The sequence below is a fragment of the Haemaphysalis longicornis genome, unplaced genomic scaffold (assembly GCF_048455015.1).
Source record: "Haemaphysalis longicornis isolate Haplotype H1 unplaced genomic scaffold, Haemaphysalis longicornis Haplotype H1 scaffold_5, whole genome shotgun sequence".
Lineage (NCBI taxonomy): Eukaryota > Metazoa > Arthropoda > Arachnida > Ixodida > Ixodidae > Haemaphysalis > Haemaphysalis longicornis.
This window is the reverse complement of record NW_027526385.1, coordinates 158,458,882-158,483,105: the sequence shown is the minus strand read 5'-3', so window position 1 is coordinate 158,483,105 and position 24,224 is coordinate 158,458,882. Positions and strand designations below refer to the sequence as shown.

The 24,224-nt window shown below is 47.3% G+C and overlaps 1 protein-coding gene across 1 annotated transcript in view; it reads left to right on the top strand.

Annotated features, from left to right (window-relative positions):
- Window positions 1–24,224, top strand: part of LOC144139980 (beta-hexosaminidase subunit alpha-like) — a 94,524-nt gene that overhangs the window by 4,738 nt on the left and 65,562 nt on the right. The window contains exons 2-3 of the mRNA XM_077672197.1: window positions 5,107–5,452; window positions 19,477–19,592. Coding sequence (XP_077528323.1) covers window positions 5,107–5,452; window positions 19,477–19,592 — 462 coding nt within the window. The remainder of the gene's footprint in view (window positions 1–5,106; window positions 5,453–19,476; window positions 19,593–24,224) is intronic.

Sequence of the window (24,224 nt, the reverse complement as noted above, 5' to 3'; positions counted from 1 at the left end):
ATGAGTGTAGCGCTGCCCTGAGCATATGTAAGCCTTCATCCCCGGGTGCGGACATTACATACGATATGATAAAACAACTACATGCAGACACACTTGCACCTCTCCTACAGCTATAGAACAAAATATGGCTTTCGGGGCCCCTTCTGACGTCTTGGAGAGACGGGATAGTAGTAGACTTACAAGTTATCGTCTTATTGCCCTGTAAAGGTGCCTGTGCAAGCTATTCGAGATGATAAACAAGAGACTTCTGTACTTTCTAGAGTACAATGGTCTTCCCGAGAGCTGCCAAACAATTTTCAGGGCGGGGCAATCCACGAACGATGTACTCGTTGCACTTTAAACGTACAATAAAGGTGCCTTTGTGAATAAAGTTTTGTGTAATTTTGTTTTGACCTCGATAAGGCTTATGACACCTCTTGACATTACGGGGTCCTGAGCGACCTCAAGTTATTCGGTGTTTCTGTAAACATGTTGAATAATACCCTTGCCAGTTACACGCCGGAAAGAAATTTTCGCGTCACAGTTGCGTCAGCAGCGTTAAACGTTCGGTGCAGGAGAATGGCGTGCGTCAAGCTTTACTGAAGATGAAGTTGCTGTGCAAAACATTGCACCATCAATCTCGTGCTCAGCGTATGTGCACTATGTCCAGCTTGGTGTCAAGAGTTTCTAGCTAGGCATATAAAAACGGTTTTAAACTTACTCGTCTAAAGGTCACCTGTGTATCATTGTCTGAGATGAGCGTGATCTGCCCTGACCCTTTACTCAAACTGGATTGTGACTCGATTCCTGTAAAAAAAAAGAGCAAACGATTTTTTGTGTACGCTTTAAAGAAAAACTCGCATTCATTCCACATAACAAACAACTTGAGTAGAAATGCTTAAAAACAATAAATACTGGAAAGATCGTCTGAGACTGTGTCCTGTGGTGCAGAGAGAAAACTCCTGCGTGTGTATGACGTCTTGGTGGGGTTGTGGCTGAACTAGGGCCGTGTCTTGTATGGGTCAGCTGGTAAAACAACTCTAAAGATGCTTCATCCAGTGCTGCACTTTGCGCTCCTACTTTTGTCAGGTGCTTTCTAGACTAGCCCGGTGCAATGGTGCCTAGAACATAATCGAATGTACATGCATTTAGTATATGTTTGTAACATCGCATTAATAAATAGTCATGCATTTATACCTGCCCTTACTGATGCATCCACGTGCCAAAATAAATAGCCCATCTGTTCTTCTGCGCTTCTCGCTTAGAGCTAAAGCAGAGGCTTCCGGTTTCACCATCTCTTTTTTGCTTGTACGCATCATTCCTTATGACATTTTAGCACCGTGGCGAGATTAGCCTGTAACATGTCATTTACCTTTCCTTGAGCGTTCCAAGAATTGCGATTTTGCAGCACTCCTTGTCCCTGCACGATATATATAAGTGTGCAGAATTTGGTTGCGATGCCTCCTAAGCTTTAACCATGGTTACTTGCGCCGCTCATAGACCGAGCTTTAATGCATGCAGAGCCATAACCCTACACACCTCTTTTTTCGCTGCAGAAGCATGTGGCGTTTTACTAATCGCACACCACAGTTTTCAAAAACAAATACCACAGTCTGTCAGCTATACAAATTATTTGAGCGTTCAGAGAAGAGCCACATTGTCAATATGGGCTTTAATATTGTAGTGTATGTGTCTGCTACAAAGTAAACTAGTCCTGTGCTGGGCTCCAGGCCAGTTCATAATAAAAAAATTAGTAGTGGCTTTGCTCAGCTAGGCCAGGACATACGTAGTGTGAGCTAAAATTGAGCTGGTTATTCTTAGGTTTCCTGGTTATCTAGGATTAGCTGGTTATCATGCCTACTGCTGCTAAAACGATTCATAATCCAGTCCAATCCAATTGAATCCAAACCAATCAAATCAAGTCGTGGTGGCGGTGGCCCCGGCGCGCCAGCTGTGTGCCGTGAGACGTCACTGCTCCTCCCGCATGCGTAGCACGGCTCTCCAGGGGCCATGCATGCGAAACTGCTGAACCGCGACCAGTGTAGCTCACGCTACAAAAATGCACTCAACCGGTGCCGCGGCTCCAAGAAAATCTAGGGCCAGTTCCATGAAGCGAGAAATCCTAGTGGAGCATACATCCACAGTTATCATCTCTTTAAAAACCTGCACCCATCTCTCACAGACCGAAACACGGGAAGAGTCATAATCTTCTAGTTTCTTTTCAATGCTGTGCTTAACAATGGTTACCTGATGAAATACCCCGCCTCAAATTGGTTTGTTGTTTCAACCTCAAGAAATGGCAGCGATTTTATTAGATCGTTTATTTTTCGAGGCTTTGAATTTCCGGCCATTCTGGCATTTTTCACGGTAGTACCCAGTTTATATTTGCAGTTGCTCCATTGCTGTCTTGCCATTTGTCCAGATATTCTATGTAGGTTACATAGAGGTCACAAACCACTTTCATGAAGTCATTTTTTTTAAACTTTCTGTTTATGAAATCGTTCCCCTTGCGCTGTCACAAACAGCTCTTGTTCCTAGGCCAGAAGCACAGCTCTTAGAAATGGCTATGTGTGAGGCTATTTCCGTAACAGAGTTGTCCTAAGTGAGGCAACTTTTTTGTGGAGCACGTTTGTCTGCATCTTAGCAATATAAGACACAGCTGAATGAACCTGTGTTGAAAGTATGCTTTCAAACCGCGCTAAGAAATTTCCCTGCTAGAGAGAATAGGACCGCAGCCATTCAAGTATTTTCAGAATTTGCTGAACTGCTTGACCAAGTGACGCGAAACGCGTGTTTCTATGTCCAAGAAGTTTGGCATACTCTTTGCTAGGAAATGAACAGAACGCCTTCAGTTCTTCCACTCTCACGGTGTATATGTGGAAGTACTGGTATGGTAAACCTTTATGGCAAAGCTTTTCACGTCCAAGGGCAAGCAATCGACTTCAGTTAATTGTGGATAATGTGGGCACCATAACCCATGCCCATAACGTTTCTACACAGAGCCCCCTGCAGCTTTCGTCACACATTGTTCCGCCCAAATCCCTTGGTGCATCCGAAGGTTGCGGTCATGTCTACACAAAGACCCACAACCTTGGTCAGCAGGAAATATTTCTTAATGACCACACTGAGGTACGGATATTTACGGTCGGATGTTTCGTCGCTGCAAGGAGAAAAGCCACTCCTTTTGTTTGTTCCACGTCGTTTTGGCTGGATCACGGAAGGCCACAAACTTGTAAAACACTCCCGCCTGGTCACTGGATCTCCAAGACTTCTGGAGACGGCCTATCCGGGATTTACATCCTCATCCAAGGGAAGACACCAGACATGACACGACGCCAACACTTCCCACAGCTGTGCAGAACAAAACATTCCACTACACCTATCACACTTTTCAGAGGACGACTCTGTAATTACCCATATGAGCACTCCCGAGTTTCTTAGGGATGTCAAGTTTTTACTCCTCATTAGTTATCATGCATGTTGAGAACGTTGCCCTTTACACCAGTCATTCTCATTGCTTTTTCGCCATATTAAATTTATTCTTAGGTAAACACTTTATGTTTACTGTCACTTAACCTTTATAAAACAGCTTTTGCAAGGTGCTATTTTCGCTTATTTGGCCTTGCGCTATAAAAATACAATCATCATCATCATCATCACCACCATGTTTACGCCGCTAGTTGTATCAAAGAAATCCACCAGTACAGGATACACGTAAAAACTGCCCAGGAAACACCAACACAGGAAACCCTGTGGGGTGTAAAAGCTGTCGTTTCAAATAGTTTCAGTTGTTAAAAGCGCCTATCCGAGTTTGCTTTCTCGTCTCTGTGTGCGCTGTTTGTCAAGAAACATCTTTTGCTCTTTTGTGGTTGGCGTTGGGGCAGTCAGACTCAACATGACGTATGCACACCTGTTGTGATGTCCTGTCACCTCTAAGGCAGTAGTGCCAGGGCAATCCAGATTCTATCATCGCACTTTCTACGTAGAGTCGAGCGCTGGGGTTGTGAGCGAAAACTTTTTAATCAGTTGCGACGGACACTTATCAGACCGGAAATTCTTTCCGTGTCTGAAGGTGTGGTAGGCGAAGGCCTCCACAGTGGCTGCTTTGTCACTATCATGGGTTTGAACGAAACAGGATGAAACGTTGGCACTCAGAGCCTTGGTCTTCTCCGCATTTTTGTGACTCTAAATTTTGAAGTGCTGGTTGATATGGCTACAGCCTCCGTGTGGAAGAGAAAAGCACGTTCCGGAGTGTTTACAAAGAACTCTGCTGTGACATTCTGTTGAGCTCAGAAGCGTATACTCATTAAAAAATAGTTGTGGAGCACGCAAGTGCGTTTTCTTCATGTTCAGTATTCTACTTATGTGCAATATCTAGAGGCTAAAAATATTTCTACTAGCCTGTGTTCGCAAGAGAAAAAGCGTTTGCGGGCAAGAAGAAATTTAAATGCTATTATCTCGGTAATTATTTTAAAGTAGTCAAGGTCATGTTTGTGAAATATACTTGTCGCGAGTCGGCACAGTTTACGTTCACTACAACTAGCTTGGCGCGAATTTTTAAACTGTGAACTCCCGCTGAAACTGTACATGATTGTTTATTGGCGAAAAAAATGGGATGGCAGAAGGGGAAAACGTTAACGGTGAAAAGTGGTGTGAACGGTGGTACAGCTTGTGCTGTATACGAAAATGTGCGCAGGCGCAGGGTAAGCGGGCGCTGCTCTCCTAGTGTTGTAGATGGTATCACGCCATCATGGAAGACGCCTTGCTATCGTTGCTAACACAGAACCGCTGATCATGTTTCGAGCCCCGCGGCACTGCGTTTTTCCTCTCGAAACACCATGCACACGAACCTGCTTTTGCGCCGTTAAACAAAAGATACCATTAATTATGATTTGCTAGATGCCTGTTTTCGAAGCACCATTTCACAAGGTGGAATCGTAATATCCAGAATTTTCTGTTATAACGAGGTAATGTCTTTCTGTATATGATATTTTTGATTATTCAGACATTTTTCCGTGGTAGAAAAGTATAACACAGCGTTATAAACCTGTAGCTGGGTTTCCTTTTTGAGTCGCAAAGGAATGCTCACGCATTTATATGTATACCGCACTCTTACACGTTTCGCAGGGGCCTATTAGGCGAGTGGGGGTCTGGCCTTCTCCCATGAATCAGACTTCAAGCTCCAGGCTTCTGGTGGTGGACGCCCAGACCTTCTTATTCGTGTACTACGAGACGCACAGACCATGTCCACTTGTCAAGAAGGCCCTTATTCGCTACCGCAACGAGCTTCTCTTCCAAGGTTGCACTGCTCAACGCAAACACGCCGTGGTGAGCCCTGGCGGTAACCACCTCAGAAGGCTACAAAAACCTGCCCCTCCTCTAAAATCGCTTGTTGCCGGAAAGCTGCATTCATTGCACATCAAACTCCAAGGCCCGTGTGAGGACATGCCTCACCATCAAATGGACGAGAGCTGTGAGTATGCTAAGTTTCCGGAGTCTAAATTTTGGAAGTTGCCGTTCCAGTAGCCGTTGCTAAAAGCACCGCTATAGGTGTGGGTTTACAGTGTACCACCGAAGCTAGCTTGTTTTTTTTATGGGAAAGCGTGAGCTTCTCTTGCACCAGTTCAAAAAAAAGGCAAAAAGGGAAATGTGCCTACTGTAAACAGAAGTGGAGGGAAAGGATAGGGGGGATCACGTCAGTCAAACCACGCGTCAGGAAGCAAGTACAACGAGAAGAAAAAAAGTCTCTCTGGCCTGGTCAGTCGCGAAACGGGAACGGCCAAAATAGGCCAGATAATTAGAAGGCACGCTTAATGGCGTCCAAAAACACGCGGCAAGGCTGCAAAAAATAAAACAACGAGAACAACAGCGGCGTCCAAGAACGGTAGTCACAATTTATTTTTCGGTTGACGGATGTTCGTCGACCGAAGGTGCCCGTAGGCCAGGCTCTGGTTTGCGCCATGTGCACAAAGCAGCGCAACAGATATGGGCACCCAGGTTGAGGGCCCCCACACGTTGTAGACTGAAGACGTGTATCTCCGGGAAGTTCCCGACCCACCATTTTTTACTCCACCCTGTGGAAGAATCAAGAAAACTTCAAAGGACAGACGAACCAATACCAAAAGAAACAAACTAAACAAATGACAGCCAACACCCAAACAGCACCAGAAGGGTGGAGTGGTGGCTTGGGGTCGGCCAGTAACGCAGCTAGCAAGCGACCTCAAGTAACCTCAGGTCCTCCTTTCGCCCCAAACCTAGCCTCACTGGGACGGAAGGTATAGTGGGTTTACCACAAAAAGGAAAAAAGCAGTCGAAGTCGGAAAAAAAGGCACTACGTTAAAGTTCCCCATCTACCTCGTGTGTTGCCGAAGCCACGTATTCCCTGTCACCCTGTTTTTCTCGAAGAAGAGGCTGGTGTTCTCGTACCGGGCTTTCCAAGTCATCCAGTGCAACTGTCGTGCGTCGTTTAGGGCTCTGTTGAGCTCGTTCGCATCCGTGATCCCAAGAGGCATTCGGCTGTCGCTCAGGGACACCCGTTTCTCCAAGAGCGGACCGTACCAAATAGCATCCACAGTTGGTGCGCCAAGGCGCTAGAGCCAAGCGAAGTCCTTAAATTGGCACTCCGCTTCGACTCGTTACAGCTGCAGCATGCCGAAGTCGCCTGCTCGATATGGAAAATGAACAATGATGTACCGACAGCTGTGTGGCAGATGCAAGATTTTGTTGATTATCTGCCGAGTCTTGAGATCAATTTTGCTGGCGAATTGCCGAACTACAATAGAACCGGAGGCCGAATAAAGCAATTTAGGTATTAACAAGGTGTTAATGCAAATCTACTTTTGAGTGGATTTTAATTAGGCGCCATTCATAAAGCAATAAAAATTTGCTCGAGTTGGTACTGGTTCTGCATCTTGAACTTCAGAGTAATAGGCAAACACAGGAGGTAAAATACGAAAGGACGATAGGACGCTGTACGACAGGACGCTGTTCGACAGGATGCCGTAAAACAGGGCGCTGTCGCAGCTTCGTCCTGTCGTCTTTTTTATCTCGGTCTTTGTCTATTACGCTGACGTTTAATATGCATAACCCCATAATTAGGATGCAATTGTTTCCCAATGAGATCCTGCGAGACCTGGGGGGAAGGTTTGTTGACATAGAACTCTACGCCCAAGTACTTCATTAGTACATTCCGGGAAATAGAAGCCGCTGCTTCACCGCCGAGCCTAAACTTCCGGAAGTCCTAGTTGAACCATTCATTTTGTCCTTTGGCAGTCGTAGGTTCAACCAAAATACATGGCCTTTTTTCTTATTTCAGGCGATTCTGAGATTGTGGAAGTGCATTTCGGCGGTCTTTAGGTTCTCCTGTAGTTCCTAGAGACTCGACCCCAACAAAATATCGTCTGAATGAGCCAGAGAGAGAGAGAGAGAGAGAGAGAGAGAGAGGGAGAGAGAGAGAGAGAGAAGCTCTTTATTAAATGCAGAGAGGTTTGCCAACATGCGAACGTCGACATGCTACTCTGAATGAAGATGAATGGGAAAAAGATGGATGAGTAGTAAAAACAGGAGTACAGTCAAACCCGGCTATAACGAACCCGGGTAGAGCGAATTATGCTATATATCGAACAAAAATATTTCAGTTACTGAAATACATGGGAAACATATTCCCTATAACGAAGTTCACATCGGATATATCGAACTCTGTGCGCCTAGAATGGCCGCCGAAATGCATGGTCTCGAAGCGGCAATTGAGATGTGGATTCACCGCGACCACGGAGCAAGAGCCGCGACTGAGACATTGCGCGTCGCACGGAGCGATGTGACGCCCGACACTTTCCGTAACGCGCGGGACTCACGACGGAACCCGCCCAGTCAGCGAGTCCGGACCAAGACAGCAGCATTGAATTGTGGTAAGAGCTCGCCAATGTTCCCGATGATGTCGCGAGTGAGAGCCGTCCGACGCTTATAATGAAGCGCTTTCGGCAGTCGATGTGCTCCGCCAATGCTTCTTCGATTTTGGAGGACGCGGACTCGAACTAGTGCAAACAATGTTTCGTGTAGAGAATGCTATGCTAGTTGAAGCCGCCAAAACGAGAGTGAAAACAAAAATCACCACTTTTTTAGATGCGAACGCATCTCATTCACTCGCCTTGTCCCTGCATCCATCCGGCGTTGTCGGCGTCCACCCCTCCCCTATTCTCCTCTCCGCGCCAGCTGCGCTCTCCACCGCTCACCCCCTCTCCTCTCCGATAGCGAACACTCTCTCGCGAGGGGCATTGGATTGAATTCGATTGGATTGGCTTGACTTGGCTTGGCTTGGAGCGACTTGGCTTGGCTTGGATTGGATTGTGTTGGATTGTGTTGCGTCATGGCCACGGCAGACGCACTGGCGCCGGCGCGTCCCCTCACCGTTATGCGCGCTATAAAACGCGGTGCCTGCGCCGCTCCGCTCCATCGTTCCAGCGCCGTTCCTCCGCTGTCCAACGCTGCAACGTGAACCCCCTATGCGTAGCATCTACACAAGGGTTCCGCGACGGGAGGTGGGAGTTTTTTTTTACAAAGTAGGCAATTGGGGCAGAAAGTAACTTTATTACTTGCAATAGATGGATTACTTTGGGTGTGGTAATGGCTACTTTACTGTTTTCGTTTCTGCACGCGGGGTGGTGGAGTTGGGGAGGGGGGAGGGCTCCCGCGGATTGCGAACTCGTAACAATCATCTCGTTATAGGCGGGTTCGGCTATATCGAAATATTGGATATATCGAACTAATTGAAGTGCATATTGCAGTTCGCTATAAGCGGGTTTGACTGTAGTAGGTGAAAGGAGGTACCAGCGTTTTAAAAGGAGCACCGGCCTTTCTGTTCTCTTTGAGGATAGGCGGTTACAGAACCTGGTACAGCCCCGACAACGCACCTGCACTGCCAGGAAGCACCGCCGGCGCCCGCCGGTGGCCAAAAACCCCGAACAGACGGCGTCAGTGCCCCCCCACACGTGGCGAGCACGCCTTCAGAGTCCCAGTTCGGTAGGGATGGGGTCCAATAATACCGAAACCAGCACATGATTTCAGGCCTGGCTGCAACCATTAAAACACCAGGGCACTCGCGGCTCCCAGTCGTCAGCTCAGCTAGCACAGGGCCGTCACTGCATCACTTTTGACCCGCCGCGGTGGCTCAGTGGCTAAGGTGTTGCGCTGCTGAGCACGAGGTCGGGTGTTCGATTCCCGGCCGCGGAGGCCGCTTTTCTGATGGAGGCGAAAAGCAAAAACGCCCGTGTGTGCGGGATTTCGGCGCACGTTATAGATCTCCAGGTGGACAAAATTAAGCCGGACCCCTCCACTATGGCGCACCTTATAGCCTGCGTTGCGTCGGCGTGTAAAATCGAACGGTCAATCAATCATGACTTTTTCTTATGTGATGGGGACTGAACTGCGCAGTTTGCCCGCTTGAAAGATAGGGGCGATAAGTGTAGCGAGCTGGAGAAGCCCGTCGATTTTGGAAAGTAGTTGGAGCCTTAGTAGCTTCATGTGGCGATGGCGGATGTGGAGCTCCTCCTTGCCAGTACTAGCGCAGGCTGGTCGTCTCTGCGTGAACAATGGCGGCTTTAAGCGTGGCTTGCGTGAGTGATACCCCAGAGTGTTGCCCCACCACAAAGCTATACATGTTCATTCACTAGTTAGTTGTGTGTGTGTGCTCTGGGGGAGAGGTGTGGGCGAATTTGGGGCGAGCTGGTCCGCATATTTGCTGCTCGTGTGGTTACGTCGAGGGCACACGTCGGAACGCTCTGTTTTGTCACCAGAGGCGAGGTGTGCCGAGGTCTTCTGCGGATGGATGGATATTTGGCACCGCGGTGGTAAATGTATGTGGCACCTTGTAAGCATCGGAGTCGATTTTATCCCCGTCATTTTATCCTATGTGGAATAGGGTTTCTATACGGAATAACGTGGCCATGCTGAAGAAATTTGAAAACGGCATTCTTCGGAAATCGCAAGTTTAAAGTACCCATCTTGCTGATATATTTTTGCATTACACACTATTTTCTACAATCACTTAGTGCAAAGTGGGTAAATGGGCGGAAAATGTCATTTACTTGAATGACCCGGCACCAGGAGGAACAATCCAGACGCTCGAGGGTTCGCTGAACGAAAGCAGCCCATGAAGCACACCCAGGAACGGGATGCGCAGACATGTATTCCCTCTGTCTGGAGAAGGCTCCAGCTTCTCGAAGAAATGTCCCCGGTGGAAGATGATGCGTGGGAACACTAGAGCGAATGGTGCATAGAGGGCTTCGTGACAGGAAGTTTCTGTCAGTACTGAAAAAAAGCTTGGTCTAATTTATTCAATGGAATTTTAACTACCGTAATTTATTTTCACAAGGGAACGTGACACGGCTAGCATGGAAAATTGCGCTTGTGGAATTGGGTCGCTGTGAAAAGCAACTTTCTTGGAGTAATTTAAACTGAAGTTTTTCAGGAAAGGAAATAAAGCTGCAAAAAAATAAAACAAAATTGTTTATGAAGACGGAGAAAATAATAACTCAGATTTTCCTACATTAGTCAGTGAGCTCCTACGTGAAACATTATTAGCTCTGCATTAGGTCTCAATAAAACTAGTTCAGGTTTTCGCATGCATGTGTGCTGTTAAGAGACTTCGAATTTTGTACCCGATTAACTTCGACAGTAGAAACCTAGGGAAAAATTCCATGAATGGAAAGGCACAGACAAGGCAGGTGCCGGACATCAGTTATGCGTAGCGCCGACCTTGTGTTTGCGTAATTTCTTCGTGCTATGCCCTTTGCACTGGCTGAAATGTCGGCCGTTCACTGAGCATCAAACAGCGGAACGTCTGTCGTTTATAGCGGCAGTTTCCCTAAAAGCTGCTAATACTGCTAAATATATGGCATCTGGTATCGAAAATATTAAAGGAATGTCTCCTTCTAGGTGACGTCGGTAAACAAGTTATAGGATCTAATTTTCTACCTAATTACTGTGACTACAGTGATTACCGATTCCATTATCAGATTAACGCGTCTAATTGAACTGAATTTTGTGCGGTGATAAGCGGAGCCAAAAGGAGTCTACAAATCGTAAAAAAAACTCTTTCGAGTGTCATATGCTAGGAAAATGTATTCTAGGTTCTTGAACTGCGAACAGAAACTAAGCTGTGGCGGAACGCAGACGGCCGCGCAGACCCAAAATGTCAGCTGTCAACGGCTTCTGATAACTGCCACTGAAGCCAAACAATCTAGGCTGTGTTGACGCTGTCATTCTGGCTAGCCAGGTCAGTGCCACTCACCACGTCATGGGAGCTCCAAAACGATGCTTAGCAAGTTCTGCTTGACTACACTCGTCTATACCGGTCAATATTGAGTGATCAGCGCGCTAAAGACGCGACACAAAGAAAAGGAAGAGATAGACAGCGCTGCACATACTAGATTATTTTTTCCTAAACGCATCCTTTACTGTACTTTAGTCGCCTGTGTTTTTGAAGCTACCTTCTACAGAGACACCGTTATTTAAATCACTGCTGAGTAGTCATTGAAATTACTCATTGAAACGACTAGGCATCAAGCATCGGCCCCTATAAAAGGTCCTCGTTTAGTAAATCAAATACCTCTTTGAAGCCCCCGCACGGGGCACCTTGGGTATTCATGGTGACGGTGAGCAGCGACACCGCGGACCCCGAGCTCCCAACATAAGCCGTGTCCAACCGTGGCGAGGTGTTTAAAGGTGAAGGGTAGAAGCCGTAAACGGTGGCCGTCGGAGCCTTGGTCAAGCTCCGGCCGATGGGCTCCCTGCCTGTCTACCAGGCAGGGAGTTCCGGAACCTCTATGACTTCCAGGGTAAGGTCAAAGGAGAAAGTACCCCCGTCTCCCTGCTTTTATACTATGCCGTATGGTGTTTTCAACCCCCCCCCCCAACCGTGATCGGCCCCCTAAAAGGGGCCGCACCGAAGTATCGTTTCCTCCATTGCCATCTTTGACATGTCCTGAACCAGATCATTACTCTCGATTTCTTGTCATGGAGTCCCTCAATCCAACCCACCCTCTTGCACCTCACTCAGTCTTCTTGATCGCCAAGTATCTTGAAGTTATAATAGGAAAATCGTATAAGTGCAAAAAACAAAGGTCGGGTAAACTCCTAATCGAAATAAATGACAAGCAGCAGTCTGCAGAGCTTCTAGCTCAGACTAGACTGGCTGATCTCGACATCAGGGTCACACCCCATCGGAGCCTCAACAGATCGCAAGGTGTGATATCCGAGACAGACCTCCTGAACGAAACGGATGCGGATCTCCTTGCCGGCTTGAAGGATCAGGGCGTCACTGCCGTGAGACGCATCACTATCCCCAGAGACGACAAGAAGATTCCCACCAAGCACATTATCTTGACCTTTGACCGCGCAGTTCTCCCACAACACATAAATGCAGGTTTTATCCGGTGCTCAATACGTCCCTACATCCCGAAGCCGCGGCGCTGTTTTAAGTGCCAGCGGTTCGGACACGGTACGAACTCTTGCCGTGGCCGAACGACGTGTGCAAAATGCGCGGCGCACAATCATCCGAGCGGGAACTGCCGATCCGAAACTCTCACTTGTGTAAACTGCGGGGGCCGCATGCGGCATACTCCCGCAAGTGCGAAAAATTCCAACTCGAAAAAAAGATCATAACCATTAAGGTCACTGAGAACATCAGCTTTCCAGAGGCGAGAAAGAGGTTCGCCTCTTTCCCTCTGGGGAGGTGCGCCGATGCAGCTCGCCGGGGGGCGGAGCGGTGGTCTGGTGTCCACAGGGACCCAGTTCAGCGAGTCTGACCTAGTACCGCCCCACCCCCCGCTGGGTTGCCTCAGGCATCCCAACCCGGCACCACGCCGCTTGCTGAGGCAGCAGCGGTTGTGGTGCAAACCACTTCTGTCGGGACCGGTGCCGCTCCCGCCCCTGTCTCCCCGTGCTCCAGTGCGTTGGAGGAAACCGAGGTGATGGAAACCATGGGCCCCGCACCGGCTCCCCCCGCCACTGCACCGCCCGTGCCACCTCTGGCGCCCCCGACGGTGGCGGCTCAAACGAAGGGCTCCCGAAGGGGGGCCAAGTCTGGGGGGCCCGGTCCGTCGGGCACCCCTCGGACATCCGACCACGAGATGGATGTCGAGCCGTTCCTGCCTGCAACGCAGCGCAAGGAGCGGCCTCCGACGCCCACGCCAGCAGCAGAAAGGCCCAAAAAGCCAAATCCTAGAGTAACAACCCCGAAAGACACAAGAACACACATACACACAGACTTCAGTAGCTTCTAAATCTCCATAATGGGAAGAGAAAATATTACTCAAGGGAACTGTAGAGGCCTCATAAAAATCTTGATGATGTCCATGAGATATTGCATTCGAACCAGCCAAGTGTGATGTGTCTTCAGGAGACGCATTTCAATCCCAATCACACAAATTTCTTAAATAGGTACGTGGTATTCAGAAAGGATAGGGTTGGCTGCACACACTCTTCGGGCGGTGTAACCATATTAGCCCGGAAATCCCTAGCATGCCACCCTATCGCTCTCAACACCGTCCTTGAGGCTGTAGCAATACGCACAATAATTTTGAATAGGTTGATAACGGTATGCTCAATGTACATTCGTCCTGATTATGCACTTTCCAACTCTGACTTCGAGGCGCTGGTCGACCAGCTGCCCGAACCGTACATCCTAACAGGCGACCTTAATGCACACAACTCTCTTTGGGGCTCCTCCAGAACGGATGCCCGAGGTCGCCTGATAGAGAAATTTCTTAGTTCTTCAGTAGCATGCGTTTTCAACAAAAAGCAGCCTACATACCATAACTTAGGATATAATACATACTCACATCTCGACGTGGCTATTGGTTCTGCAATTCTCTTTCCATGTCTTGAGTGGGGCGTGGCCACTGACCCATATGGTAGTGACCATTTCCCCACTTCCCTTATATATATAGGTAAAGGCCCATGCAGTCGATCTTTCCATAACAGGTTTAATGAATCAAAAGCTAACTGGAGTATATTCACAGAAATATCTAAACTACACCACACAACCATAAAACACCTACACGTGGAGGAAGTATCCCAACTCATCAGGGCACACATCCGCGACGCTGCCGAAAAGTCCATTCCCCACGCCTCCAGCGCTCCGCGCAACCAAAGGAGGCCGTGGTGGAATGAGGACTGTAGGCGGGTGCGAGAGGCCCAGAACAAGGCGTGGGGTGTCCTTCGCCGGTACCCCACGCCAGATAATCTCATTTCCTTTGAACGGGCAAAGGCTCTTGGGAAGCGTGTGCGTCGTGAGGCGAAAAGGGAGAGTTGGAGCACCTTCCTCACTTCCATCAACTCATACACCGACACTCACAAAGTCTGGACACGAATACGTAAACTAAAACGACAACAGACACACAGCCTGCCCCTGGTTAGTACAACAGGGGACACAATGGAAGACCAGGCTAACACTCGCCCAACACTTCCAACATGTGTCCAGTTCTGCGCACTACACCAACACTTTCATAAAACACAAAACAAATCTGTGAGAAGAAGTCCTTGCGAGACAGTAGTAAGTCGACGTCATCTTATAACACCCCCTTCTCACTGCATGAGCTGAAGATCGCACTTAGTACATGTAAACCTTCAGCTCCAGGCGCAGAAACCATTACATACACTATGATTGAAAACTTGCACACAGACACACTTGAAACCCTCCTTCACCTCTACAACAAAATATTTCTTTCGGGGCACCTCCCAAGGTCATGGAGGGAGGCCATCGTAGTGGCCTTTCTGAAAGAGGGGAAGGACCCTTCCTGTCCCGCAAGTTATCGTCCCATCGCCCTCACAAGCTGCCTGTGTAAACTGTTCGAGAAGATGATCAATAGGAGACTCATGTACTTCTTAGAGTACAATGGTCTTCTCGACAGCTGCCAGGCTGGCTTCAGGGCTGGGAGATCCACCAACGATCAACTGGTTGCGTTGGAATCGTATGTAAAAGATGCCTTTATCCGTAATCAGTTTTGCATAACAGTCTTCTTTGATATGGAAAAGGCCTATGACACTGCCTGGCGGTATGGCATCTTGAGTGACCTTAAGTCGTTTGGTGTCTCCGGCAACATGCTGAGCACCCTCGCTAGCTACATGTCGGAAAGGACCTTTCGAGTGAGGGTTGGCAGTGCACTTTCCAATGTATATGTGCAGGAACATGGCGTTCCTCAAGGCGTTGTCCTGAGCTGCACACTATTCATTGTTACGATGAACTCGCCCCGGAAGGCATTGCCACCAACCATTTCCTGTTCTGTATATGTAGATGACGTCCAAATATCTTTTAAGTCGTGTAACTTCTCAATTTGTGAACGCCAAGTCCAGCTCTGGGTGAACAAACTTGCTCTGTGGGCGGACACAAACGGTTTTAAACTGAACCCTCTAAAAAGTACTTGTGTTGTGTTCTCCTGGAAGCGCGGAATTCATGCGGACCCTGATATCTCTATTAATGGTGTAGTAATCCCTGTCAGAGGGGAACAGAAGTTTTTGGGAATAATATTCGACAGTAAACTCACATTTATCCCTCACTTGAAACACCTTAAACACAAATGCCTAAAAACAATGAACATTCTTAAAGTCCTGTCACACCAATCTTATGGTGCTGACAAGCAGCTCCTCCTGCGGCTTTATACTGCAGTGGTAGGATCTCGCTTGGATTATGGCAGTGTCCTTTTGGGTCCGGGACAAAGACAGCGCTAAAAATGCTTGACCCGGTGCTTCATTTTGGGCTTCGTCTTGCCTGTGGTGCCTTTCGCACTAGCCTCGTTGAAAGCCTCTATGCAGAGTGTCACAAATGGTCCCTGTATTACCAGAGGACATACACTAACTTGTTGTATGCCTCTAAAATCATGTCTGTGACAAATCATCCTTTTAATTCAACCATTCATGATGTGTCATCAGAGCAGCTCTTTGCAAATCGTCCATCTATTTCCATGCCGTTCCCTCTCAGAGTGAGAGCAGAAGCTTCTGAGCTGGCTGTGTCATTTTCACACATCCACAACCCATTAGTGATTTTATTGCGCCGTGGCAACTCCGGGCAGTTTGTTGTGACTTGTCCTTTCTGCAATTTCACAAAAACAGGGCACCAAGGGTAGCCATTATTCAGCATTTCCTCTTCCTGAAGGAGAAGTATCAATGCGCAGAGTATTACTGCGCCGCATCAAAGACAGCTACGGCTGTGTCTTGTGCTGCGCATTGGCCGAACCTCAACGTGTGTAAAAGAATGAGCTCCCACAACAGCATTTTTACGGCTGAAGCACACGGCATTTTACTTGTTTTACATCACATCGTTCAACATCAAATTTCAAAGTCCATAGTGTTTACAGGTTCTCTTAGTGTTGTACGTGCACTTTTGTCAAGAAAACGGTCAAAAAATTATGTAATCAATCTTATTTTTAAGGACCTTATGTCGGCATACGCTTCAAGTCTTGGAATAACAATATGTTGGGTTCCTGGCCACTGTGGAATAGCCGGGAATGAAACCGCAGATCAAATGGCCACTGCTGGTACACTCTTGAATACAGTGGACATAGCAACAGTGCCGTACACAGACATGAAGCCACACTTTATACACCAACTTCGCAAGGCATGGCAAACACACTGGAGTGAACAGAGAGATAACAAGTTATACGTAATAAAACCACACTTGGGAGCATACACTTCTGACTCACACAGCAGACACATTGAAGTTACCGTAGCTAGGTTGCGGATAGGCCATACACATGTAACACACTCACACCTGCTCACTGGCTCTCCAAGACCCATGTGTAGCAGGTGTGGGGAGGGCCTATCCGTAGTCCACATCTTAATTACATGCAAGGCACTCGACACAACAAGACACCGACACTTTAAGGAACTATACAGACAACACATTCCGCTACACCCTTCCTTGTTTTTGGGTGAAAATGCCATCGTCTCTGTGCAACGCGTTTTTAAATATTTGTCTGATGTAAACTTTTTAAACCTCATTTCCTATCATGCGTAAACAAAACTGGCCCTATACACCAGCCATCACCATTGTCGTTAATTGATTTTAGTGTTATTCTGGCTTTAGTAGCCACTATTTTCTTCTAAATACTTTTGTTTGGCGCTCTTTGCCCCAGCTGGCCTTGCGCCAAAAAACTCCAACCATCATCATCATCATCAAAGAAGAAAGTACCCCCGTCTCCCTGCTTTTTTCTATGCCGTATGGAAAAGTCAAACCCCCTCCTAAACTTTTTAAACCTCATATCCTATCATGCGTAATCAACACTGGCCCTATACACCAGTCATCTCCATTGGTTTTATTTGTTTTTACTGTTATTCTGGCTTACACATTTTAGTAGCCACTGTTTTCTCTTCTATAATTTTTTTGGCGCTCTTTGCCCCAGCTGGCCTTGCGCCAAAAAAAACCCAGCCATCATCATCAACCTCTTTGAAGCGTAACGTTGTAAAAGTAAGGTGGTGTTAATTTAGTGGTTGAATTCGGGGGTCGAGTGAAAGTATTGTAAAAAAATTTCCTGTGTTTTTGTAACCCTGATGTTGACTTCGGAAAGTAATTGTCTGAAGGATGCACTGAAATATTCTGAAACAGTTATCGTGTTTCGGTTTGTTAAAAAGTTTTCTTTTGATCCCACCGATACCGGCTGAGGATGGCGATATGGTGTCATCGATTATAGGTGAGATTGCAACAAAATAAGATATAAAAGATGGCCGAGGTCTTCGCGGGGCGGTGAAGACCTCGGCCGGTCTGGGACCGCGCGTGCGTCCAGAGCGGCAGCGGTACGGCAAGAATGGTGACGTCACGTGATACCTCATGTCATGGCGGCGGCTCGACGTTCATTTTGTGGAAACCGATACTGACACGAATAAACGACGCCGTAAATGAATGTTTACGCTGCGATCGACCGTCTAATGTGTCATTCTATGATCAGTGAGCTGGTAGGCACGCATAGCAGCGAAAAAAAAACGCAACACGAAAATTTCGTGTCACTACTCCTTTAAGGTTTATTGTTTGCGGAAAATCTTTCCGATTGGTGGCGAGCATTTTGAGTACCTCACCATCAAAAATGAATGCCTTGAAGTAGCAGTGATATGTTTAGGTATGATTTTCTTCTGCTTATGTTTTTCCCACGCCTGTGCAATAAAAGCTTACTGCTTGTTTGGAGGGACGAAAATGACGAAAGCACCGTATTTATAGTGGCGTATTCCCCTTTCGTATAAATGCATCGCTTTCGTGATGATTTTACGTTACTGGTGGCAGGCGAGAAGGCAGCATGAAGAATATAAGAATCGGTGTTTTGAAAAAGGTAGGTTAGAGGTCGTAGTCTCTGAGGGTTGTTAATACGAGTCCTAAAATATCAGCCGACTGACTTGTCATTTGTGTTTGTTCAGATAATATTTTAGTAAGGCTGAAATTGACGCAAAGATGAGCGAAATCTGTTCGGAAGTTTTTTCAGTTCCCGAACCATGGCGTCACCGAAAAATACCTAAAAAAACAACATAGCAGAGCTTTATAAGACAAGGTCGACTCATCCGCGCGCATGGGGTATTGAAAAAAAGGGGGTGGGAGTAAAGTTTATGGTTTTGATTCGGCGGTGACGCGGGTTGAGCGCGTGAATTCATACAGTGAGCGGCGTCTGCCTTGGATCGGCTGCCTTCATCGGTGTTGTCCATTCATGGATCCGCTGAAGTCTGGGAGGAAAATACTTTAGACGGCGTGTTTAAAGCCCGTATAGCCTATATGTGATGAAACTGGGCTATAGGCTTATTTGGAGCAGCCACGAAAAAATGGAGTTACCGAGAAGGCCGGCGTTATGGTACACTGAGCTCTTGCGAAAAGATGTGAGAACTGTGCGCTGCCCTATAGCAGACCCAGATCAACAGTGTGTATGATGTGGATCCACAGGATAAACCCAGCATTCTTAGGTCTCAACATGCGACAACAGTGAACATGAAACCCCGATAACGGTATGGGCATGGCAATGCCTACACCTCCTACACGTTCACCCTGGCGGTCTTTGCAATAGAGGTTAAAGGTGTGTTGCTCAGTCAGGACTTACAGTCTGTGACGGTACTTGTTATCTATGCTTCACTTATTCTAACGTTGCTGCCTGATGAGGGTATACCCTCTATACCCTATATAGAGGGTAACATATTACTAGTTTCATTAACTTGAAATTAACCTTTGCAGCATAAGGCTTGTAAACGCCTTACAGGGCCTAATCATCAGTCTTAAAGCCGGGAACGTGCTTAAGTCTAGCTCTGTTTCCCATTAAAATTACACGTAGCTTAAATACAGCCTTTCTGATGGAGGTGAAAAGCAAAAACGCCCGTGTGTTCGAGATTTGGACGCCCGTTAAAGCTCCCCAGGTGGTCAAAATTGACCCGGAACCTATACGGCGCGCCTCATCGCCTGCGTTGCGTCGGCGCGTTAAACGGCAGAATCAATGAATCAATTAATTAAATGCAGCCTTAATTTTGTTCCTTTAGATCACCTTGTGCTTTCGTCAGAGTCACAGTCTGTCCTGTCGGCGCCATCTGTGTGGGGAATTTTAAGAGGATTGGAGTCCTTTAGCCACCTCGTTTACCAATATGACAGCTTACAGGTAAGTGAGTGACCACCTATTTGAAATTTATAACAAATGTGCTGGTAAAAATATTTAGTGAAAAAGAATAAGCTGGTTCTTTGGCAGTGCCTGAGTTGCTCGAATTAAAACGTCATTGAAGGCTTTGCTTGGGGGAGGTGTTTCCGTCGAAAAGGTTTCGAGCACAATTGTACAATTCGCTACAGCGCCGACAGCATGCACGAATGAACTACGAAATCGAAATATCCGGCGCCATCGCCATTACCGAGAGATGTAAATCCACCATTCCCCGAGTAAAGACAACATCTATTGTACGCACGAATGGCGTTTGCTTCGGTTAAAACACGAGCCGTGAGTCTCATACACAATGCTCTGACTCAGAGGTGTGAGCAGTACTGGCGGCTTCTGCATCATCACAATCATCATCATAATCATCATCCTGCTCAGGTCCACTGCAGGAGGAAGGCCTCTCCCACTCACCTCCAACGGCTCCTGTCCTGCGCTACTCGAGTCCACGATTTACCACCAAAATTCCGTATGTCATCCCTCCATCGTGTTATTGGCCTTCTCCTTTCTAGAACCATCTCTTGGTATCCACTCCGTTACTCTAATTTTCCACCGGATGTAGTTCGTCTCGCTACATGGCCAGCCCAAGACCATTTCTTTTTCTTTATTTGAACTATGATATCGTCAACTGTAGCTTGTTCACTGTTCCAGGTAGCTCTTTTCTTGTCCCTGAGTGTTTTCCTAGGATTATTCGTTCCATGGACAGTTGAGGCGACGTAAGTTTGCTTTCTAGTTCAATAAGGCGCCAAGTTTCAGCTGCGTATGTCATCACCGACAGCCTGCAATGGCTGCAGATTTTTCTTTGGAGTGACAGAGGTAGCTTACTTTTGATTATTTGGGAGTGCTTGCCGAGTGTTGCTCGACCCATGCCTATTGGCGGTCAGCGCGAACACAAGCGGCGCTGCGAAGCGCGCCTCCGTGACGTCAGCTTAGGGATTCTGGCATTTGTCGTCTGCTTCACTCAGGATCGCTCTCCCTGCTGCTTCTTTGCGCTCGGTCAACGTCTGATGCTTGCCCGCACCAGAATTGGCGTCTGGGTAACTTTTTATCATAATAATAGGCTTAAAATCGCATACACTAGCTCATGGTGTCCATTAAAGTATAGTTTTGGATACCGCTACGGGAGAAACATTGCCGGCGCCACCCCATTCCTTGCGAAGCCGGTCCTGTGCGGAGCGCGAAGAGTCGTTGCTAGGCGTCAGCTTCTCATGTAAGCATTCGAACAAAAGGAACAGTCAGCTGCTAATAACCGACGACAGCGAAAATGGAAGACCAAAACAAATTCTAGGCCTTCAGGGCTGTCGGCTTTGGCAGAAGGCATCACGATTCCCGGTAATCATATGTAATGTAAAACAGTTTTTGCAACCTTGCCGAACGCTCGAACGCGTTTTGTCACATCACTTTATGTTGTCAAGGCATGAAAGTTAGCCGACATGCACTATAGACTGCAAAAACTGTAGGTTGAGTTCCAAATAACCCAGTGTGTGTATACGCGCGTGCTGATTCTATACCAGGCATCTAACCAGTATGGAGGTTTATTGAGCAAAACGAGTCACGTCTTCGTTAAATTTATAGTAACACATATATGTTTGTTAAGACCTGGAGGGATATTTCGGAACATCTTGCACAGCCATATCTTCCCGATATTCGGATATGCGTTATATGCCTCGAGCTTCGCGATCGCTGCGCCGCCTGCCGCCGCTTCTCCGCCGCGTTGACGGGAAATTGCGCTGCGTGGCTAATAGGGGCTCGTGCAGTGTTTTGGTTCTGTTTCGCTTCTTTTCGCCTTTCCGCGCCCTAAAAAACTTGTTATGGTGAAGTCTATATGCAAAGAGTACGTTTAGGTCACTTAAAAAACAGCTACGTCTTCGTAAAGTACGCGATCGCCTGCAAGAGCTACCCGGGGACGCGGTTCTGCGCGCTTCGTCGCCGCTCTTCCGGGCGTCGGCGACGGCAGCAGCATATCACCCATGTCACCTCCAAAACACCAGGCACAAATGAATTCTACTGTCGCCTCGTTTAGACCTGATACTGGCACAATGAGAGGTTGGCTTCATTTTGCAGCGTGGACAACTAACGCGGCTTCGTTTGGAATATATACGTCGCAGAAAAATGTGTTTCGGGGATGTGATTACCCAATCCCGGACAATAACTAATACCTGTTGTAAGAATAAAAACCATGCGAAAATGTTAAGTAAATTCCAAGCCTGTGCGTCGTTAAATATGTGCCTACACACGCCATATAGCAAGAACCAAGGCAAGTTAATGAAACCACGGGGAAAAAAATGCTGTGCAAGTGCGGAATTAAGAAATATAATAGCTCTAACAGAAATGAAAAAAAAAAACAGCGCAGCTTCTGACATGCTAAAGACGTTCGTCGAAACTTAAGCCAGGTAGGGTTCACTAGGCCAACAACTATACGCGAAATGCACTGCTTTTTCGCGAGACATCAATGGGGGGGGGGGGGGGGAGGGGGACGCTGTGTACAAATGCTGAGCGGAATCAAGCAATGAACGGTTTAGTAATCCCACACACAAATGTCGCGTTCACTTTCCTTTTGTTTTTTCTACTGCAACGAAGAGCTGATCGTACGGCGGACGCATTTTTGGAAGTATACAGGGTAGGCTGTTCAACAATTAAGCGATGAAACGTGTCGTTCGAAGAGTGAGGTATGTTATAAGGCCCTGTGATTTCAGTTTCTGCTTTATTCTGCAGGCTCCCTGTGCCATATGACGATATTTCGAAGAAGCGTTTAGTCACGGACGCAGGTTATATTCTAAGCCCGTTTCCGCGCTGCTCGCAGATGATATATGTAGCAGATGAATGTTTGCGGGCGCTCACCTCACGACAAGACGACTCTGTCGTGTTCTGATCCCCGAGTGTAATTATGCATTGTCCATCGTACTTTTGTTGAATATTCCCGAAATTAACACAGACTGGCTTGTAAATTGTGGTGCTCAATATCTGAGGTATAATATTGGCAAACGTAACTGGCGTGCTGTCAGGTATGAGTGCTCCGCTGATTACGTAAGCGCACAAAACCGATTTAAACCGTAGTGTATAACCGTAGCATGAACATCTGAGGAACCTGTGGTTACGGAGACACGGATAGTAAATTCAGGTCAGTGTAACTACAATCGGCTCCATCATACGCCGGTTCCGCGACGCTGGCCTGTGGCACACACCTGGCCAGCGTCGCGGAACCGAATACACCCCACCATACAGACCGAATATACCACACTAAGATCGCGTCAGAAACATTTACACTCTCGTAATTAAGCCCCATTTGCGAACAGAGTGACTGCTCCACATAAACATGGATTTCAAACGCCTGCAAACGGTAAATCTCAGTCGTGAACGTGCCGCAAAACCAGCGGCGGCACAGGGGAGCGGGGCGCGGACTCCCGCGGCTGCTTTCGAAACGGGCCGCTAGGGGGATTTCAGTGGCACCCCTACAGGCCGCGCTCGAGGCGTATAGGAAAACTGCACTCAAGAGGAGGAGGCGGAGGAGTAAGGGGAGGAGGGGAAAACTTTGTTTAACAATTAAATCAATCTGGTTAGTGGGCCGGGTCCTCAGTCCAGGACAAGAGAGTAAAAGTAATTTTCTTCAAATCATAGAACGCCATCCCAAGTAGAATAGGATTTGTTCTTCGCGCCTGGAAGGGTTGAAAAGCAATAAAGAGCTACTTGGAATTCTTCTTCGTTTTCGAGTCTTGTAGTATATGCAGGTATACTATTTATTACGTTAGTTAGCGAGTATATCATGCCTTCAACACCGGAATCATGTCATCATTGTTCGAGTTGAGAGTCAGTTCGTTATGATAACGATATAGTGACGATAGAAATTCGGAGCACAAAAGCCGCCTTCAAATACTGTGGACCACGTTGTTTAGGGCGCGATCGCGGTGGCGTAGCACAAACCTTCTCATTGTATTTGCATGTGAATAAACAAAGCACGCTGCGGATATGCACCTTCTTGCCCGCAGCCGTAATGAAAGCCAATTTGTGAAGAAGGGAATGTATGCCATACAAAATGAAGGAAATATCCACACGACCTTTGTGAGGCTCCCAAACATCCCGAAACCTCCTATTAAGAAGTTGGTGACGGCGGTGAAAAATTAATGCGTTGGGCAGCAAAAAAAAGCAAGAAACATTAATCCGATACAAGACAACAACGAAAGAAACAGAAGAAAGCCGCTTTATTTCCTGCTGTGCGATGAGCGTGTAGAGGCCGCTGCTTGGTACATAGTATTAGACTGTTGAGCCTTCATAGGAGCATCTCAAAAATACTGCAGGGAAACCTACGCATTTTAAGTACTTATCGAGAAGCTGTGATGGCTGATCCTCGCGAATAAGCAAGAAACGACGAGTTACACACGATCTTCAGACCGATACTCTGAAGAAAGTTGTTCTCTATCTCTTCGTGTGTTGCAAACTTGTGGGGGATACAGCTTCAAATTATTCAGATGCGTCAGAAGCTGGCAAAATATCTGAGTCGCTAGAAATACGCTTTTTAACGCACTACAGCAACGAAGCGGGCGATTTCTAGCCCATTCACTGTTGCGCCTCACAAGCGGAGTGTAGCAG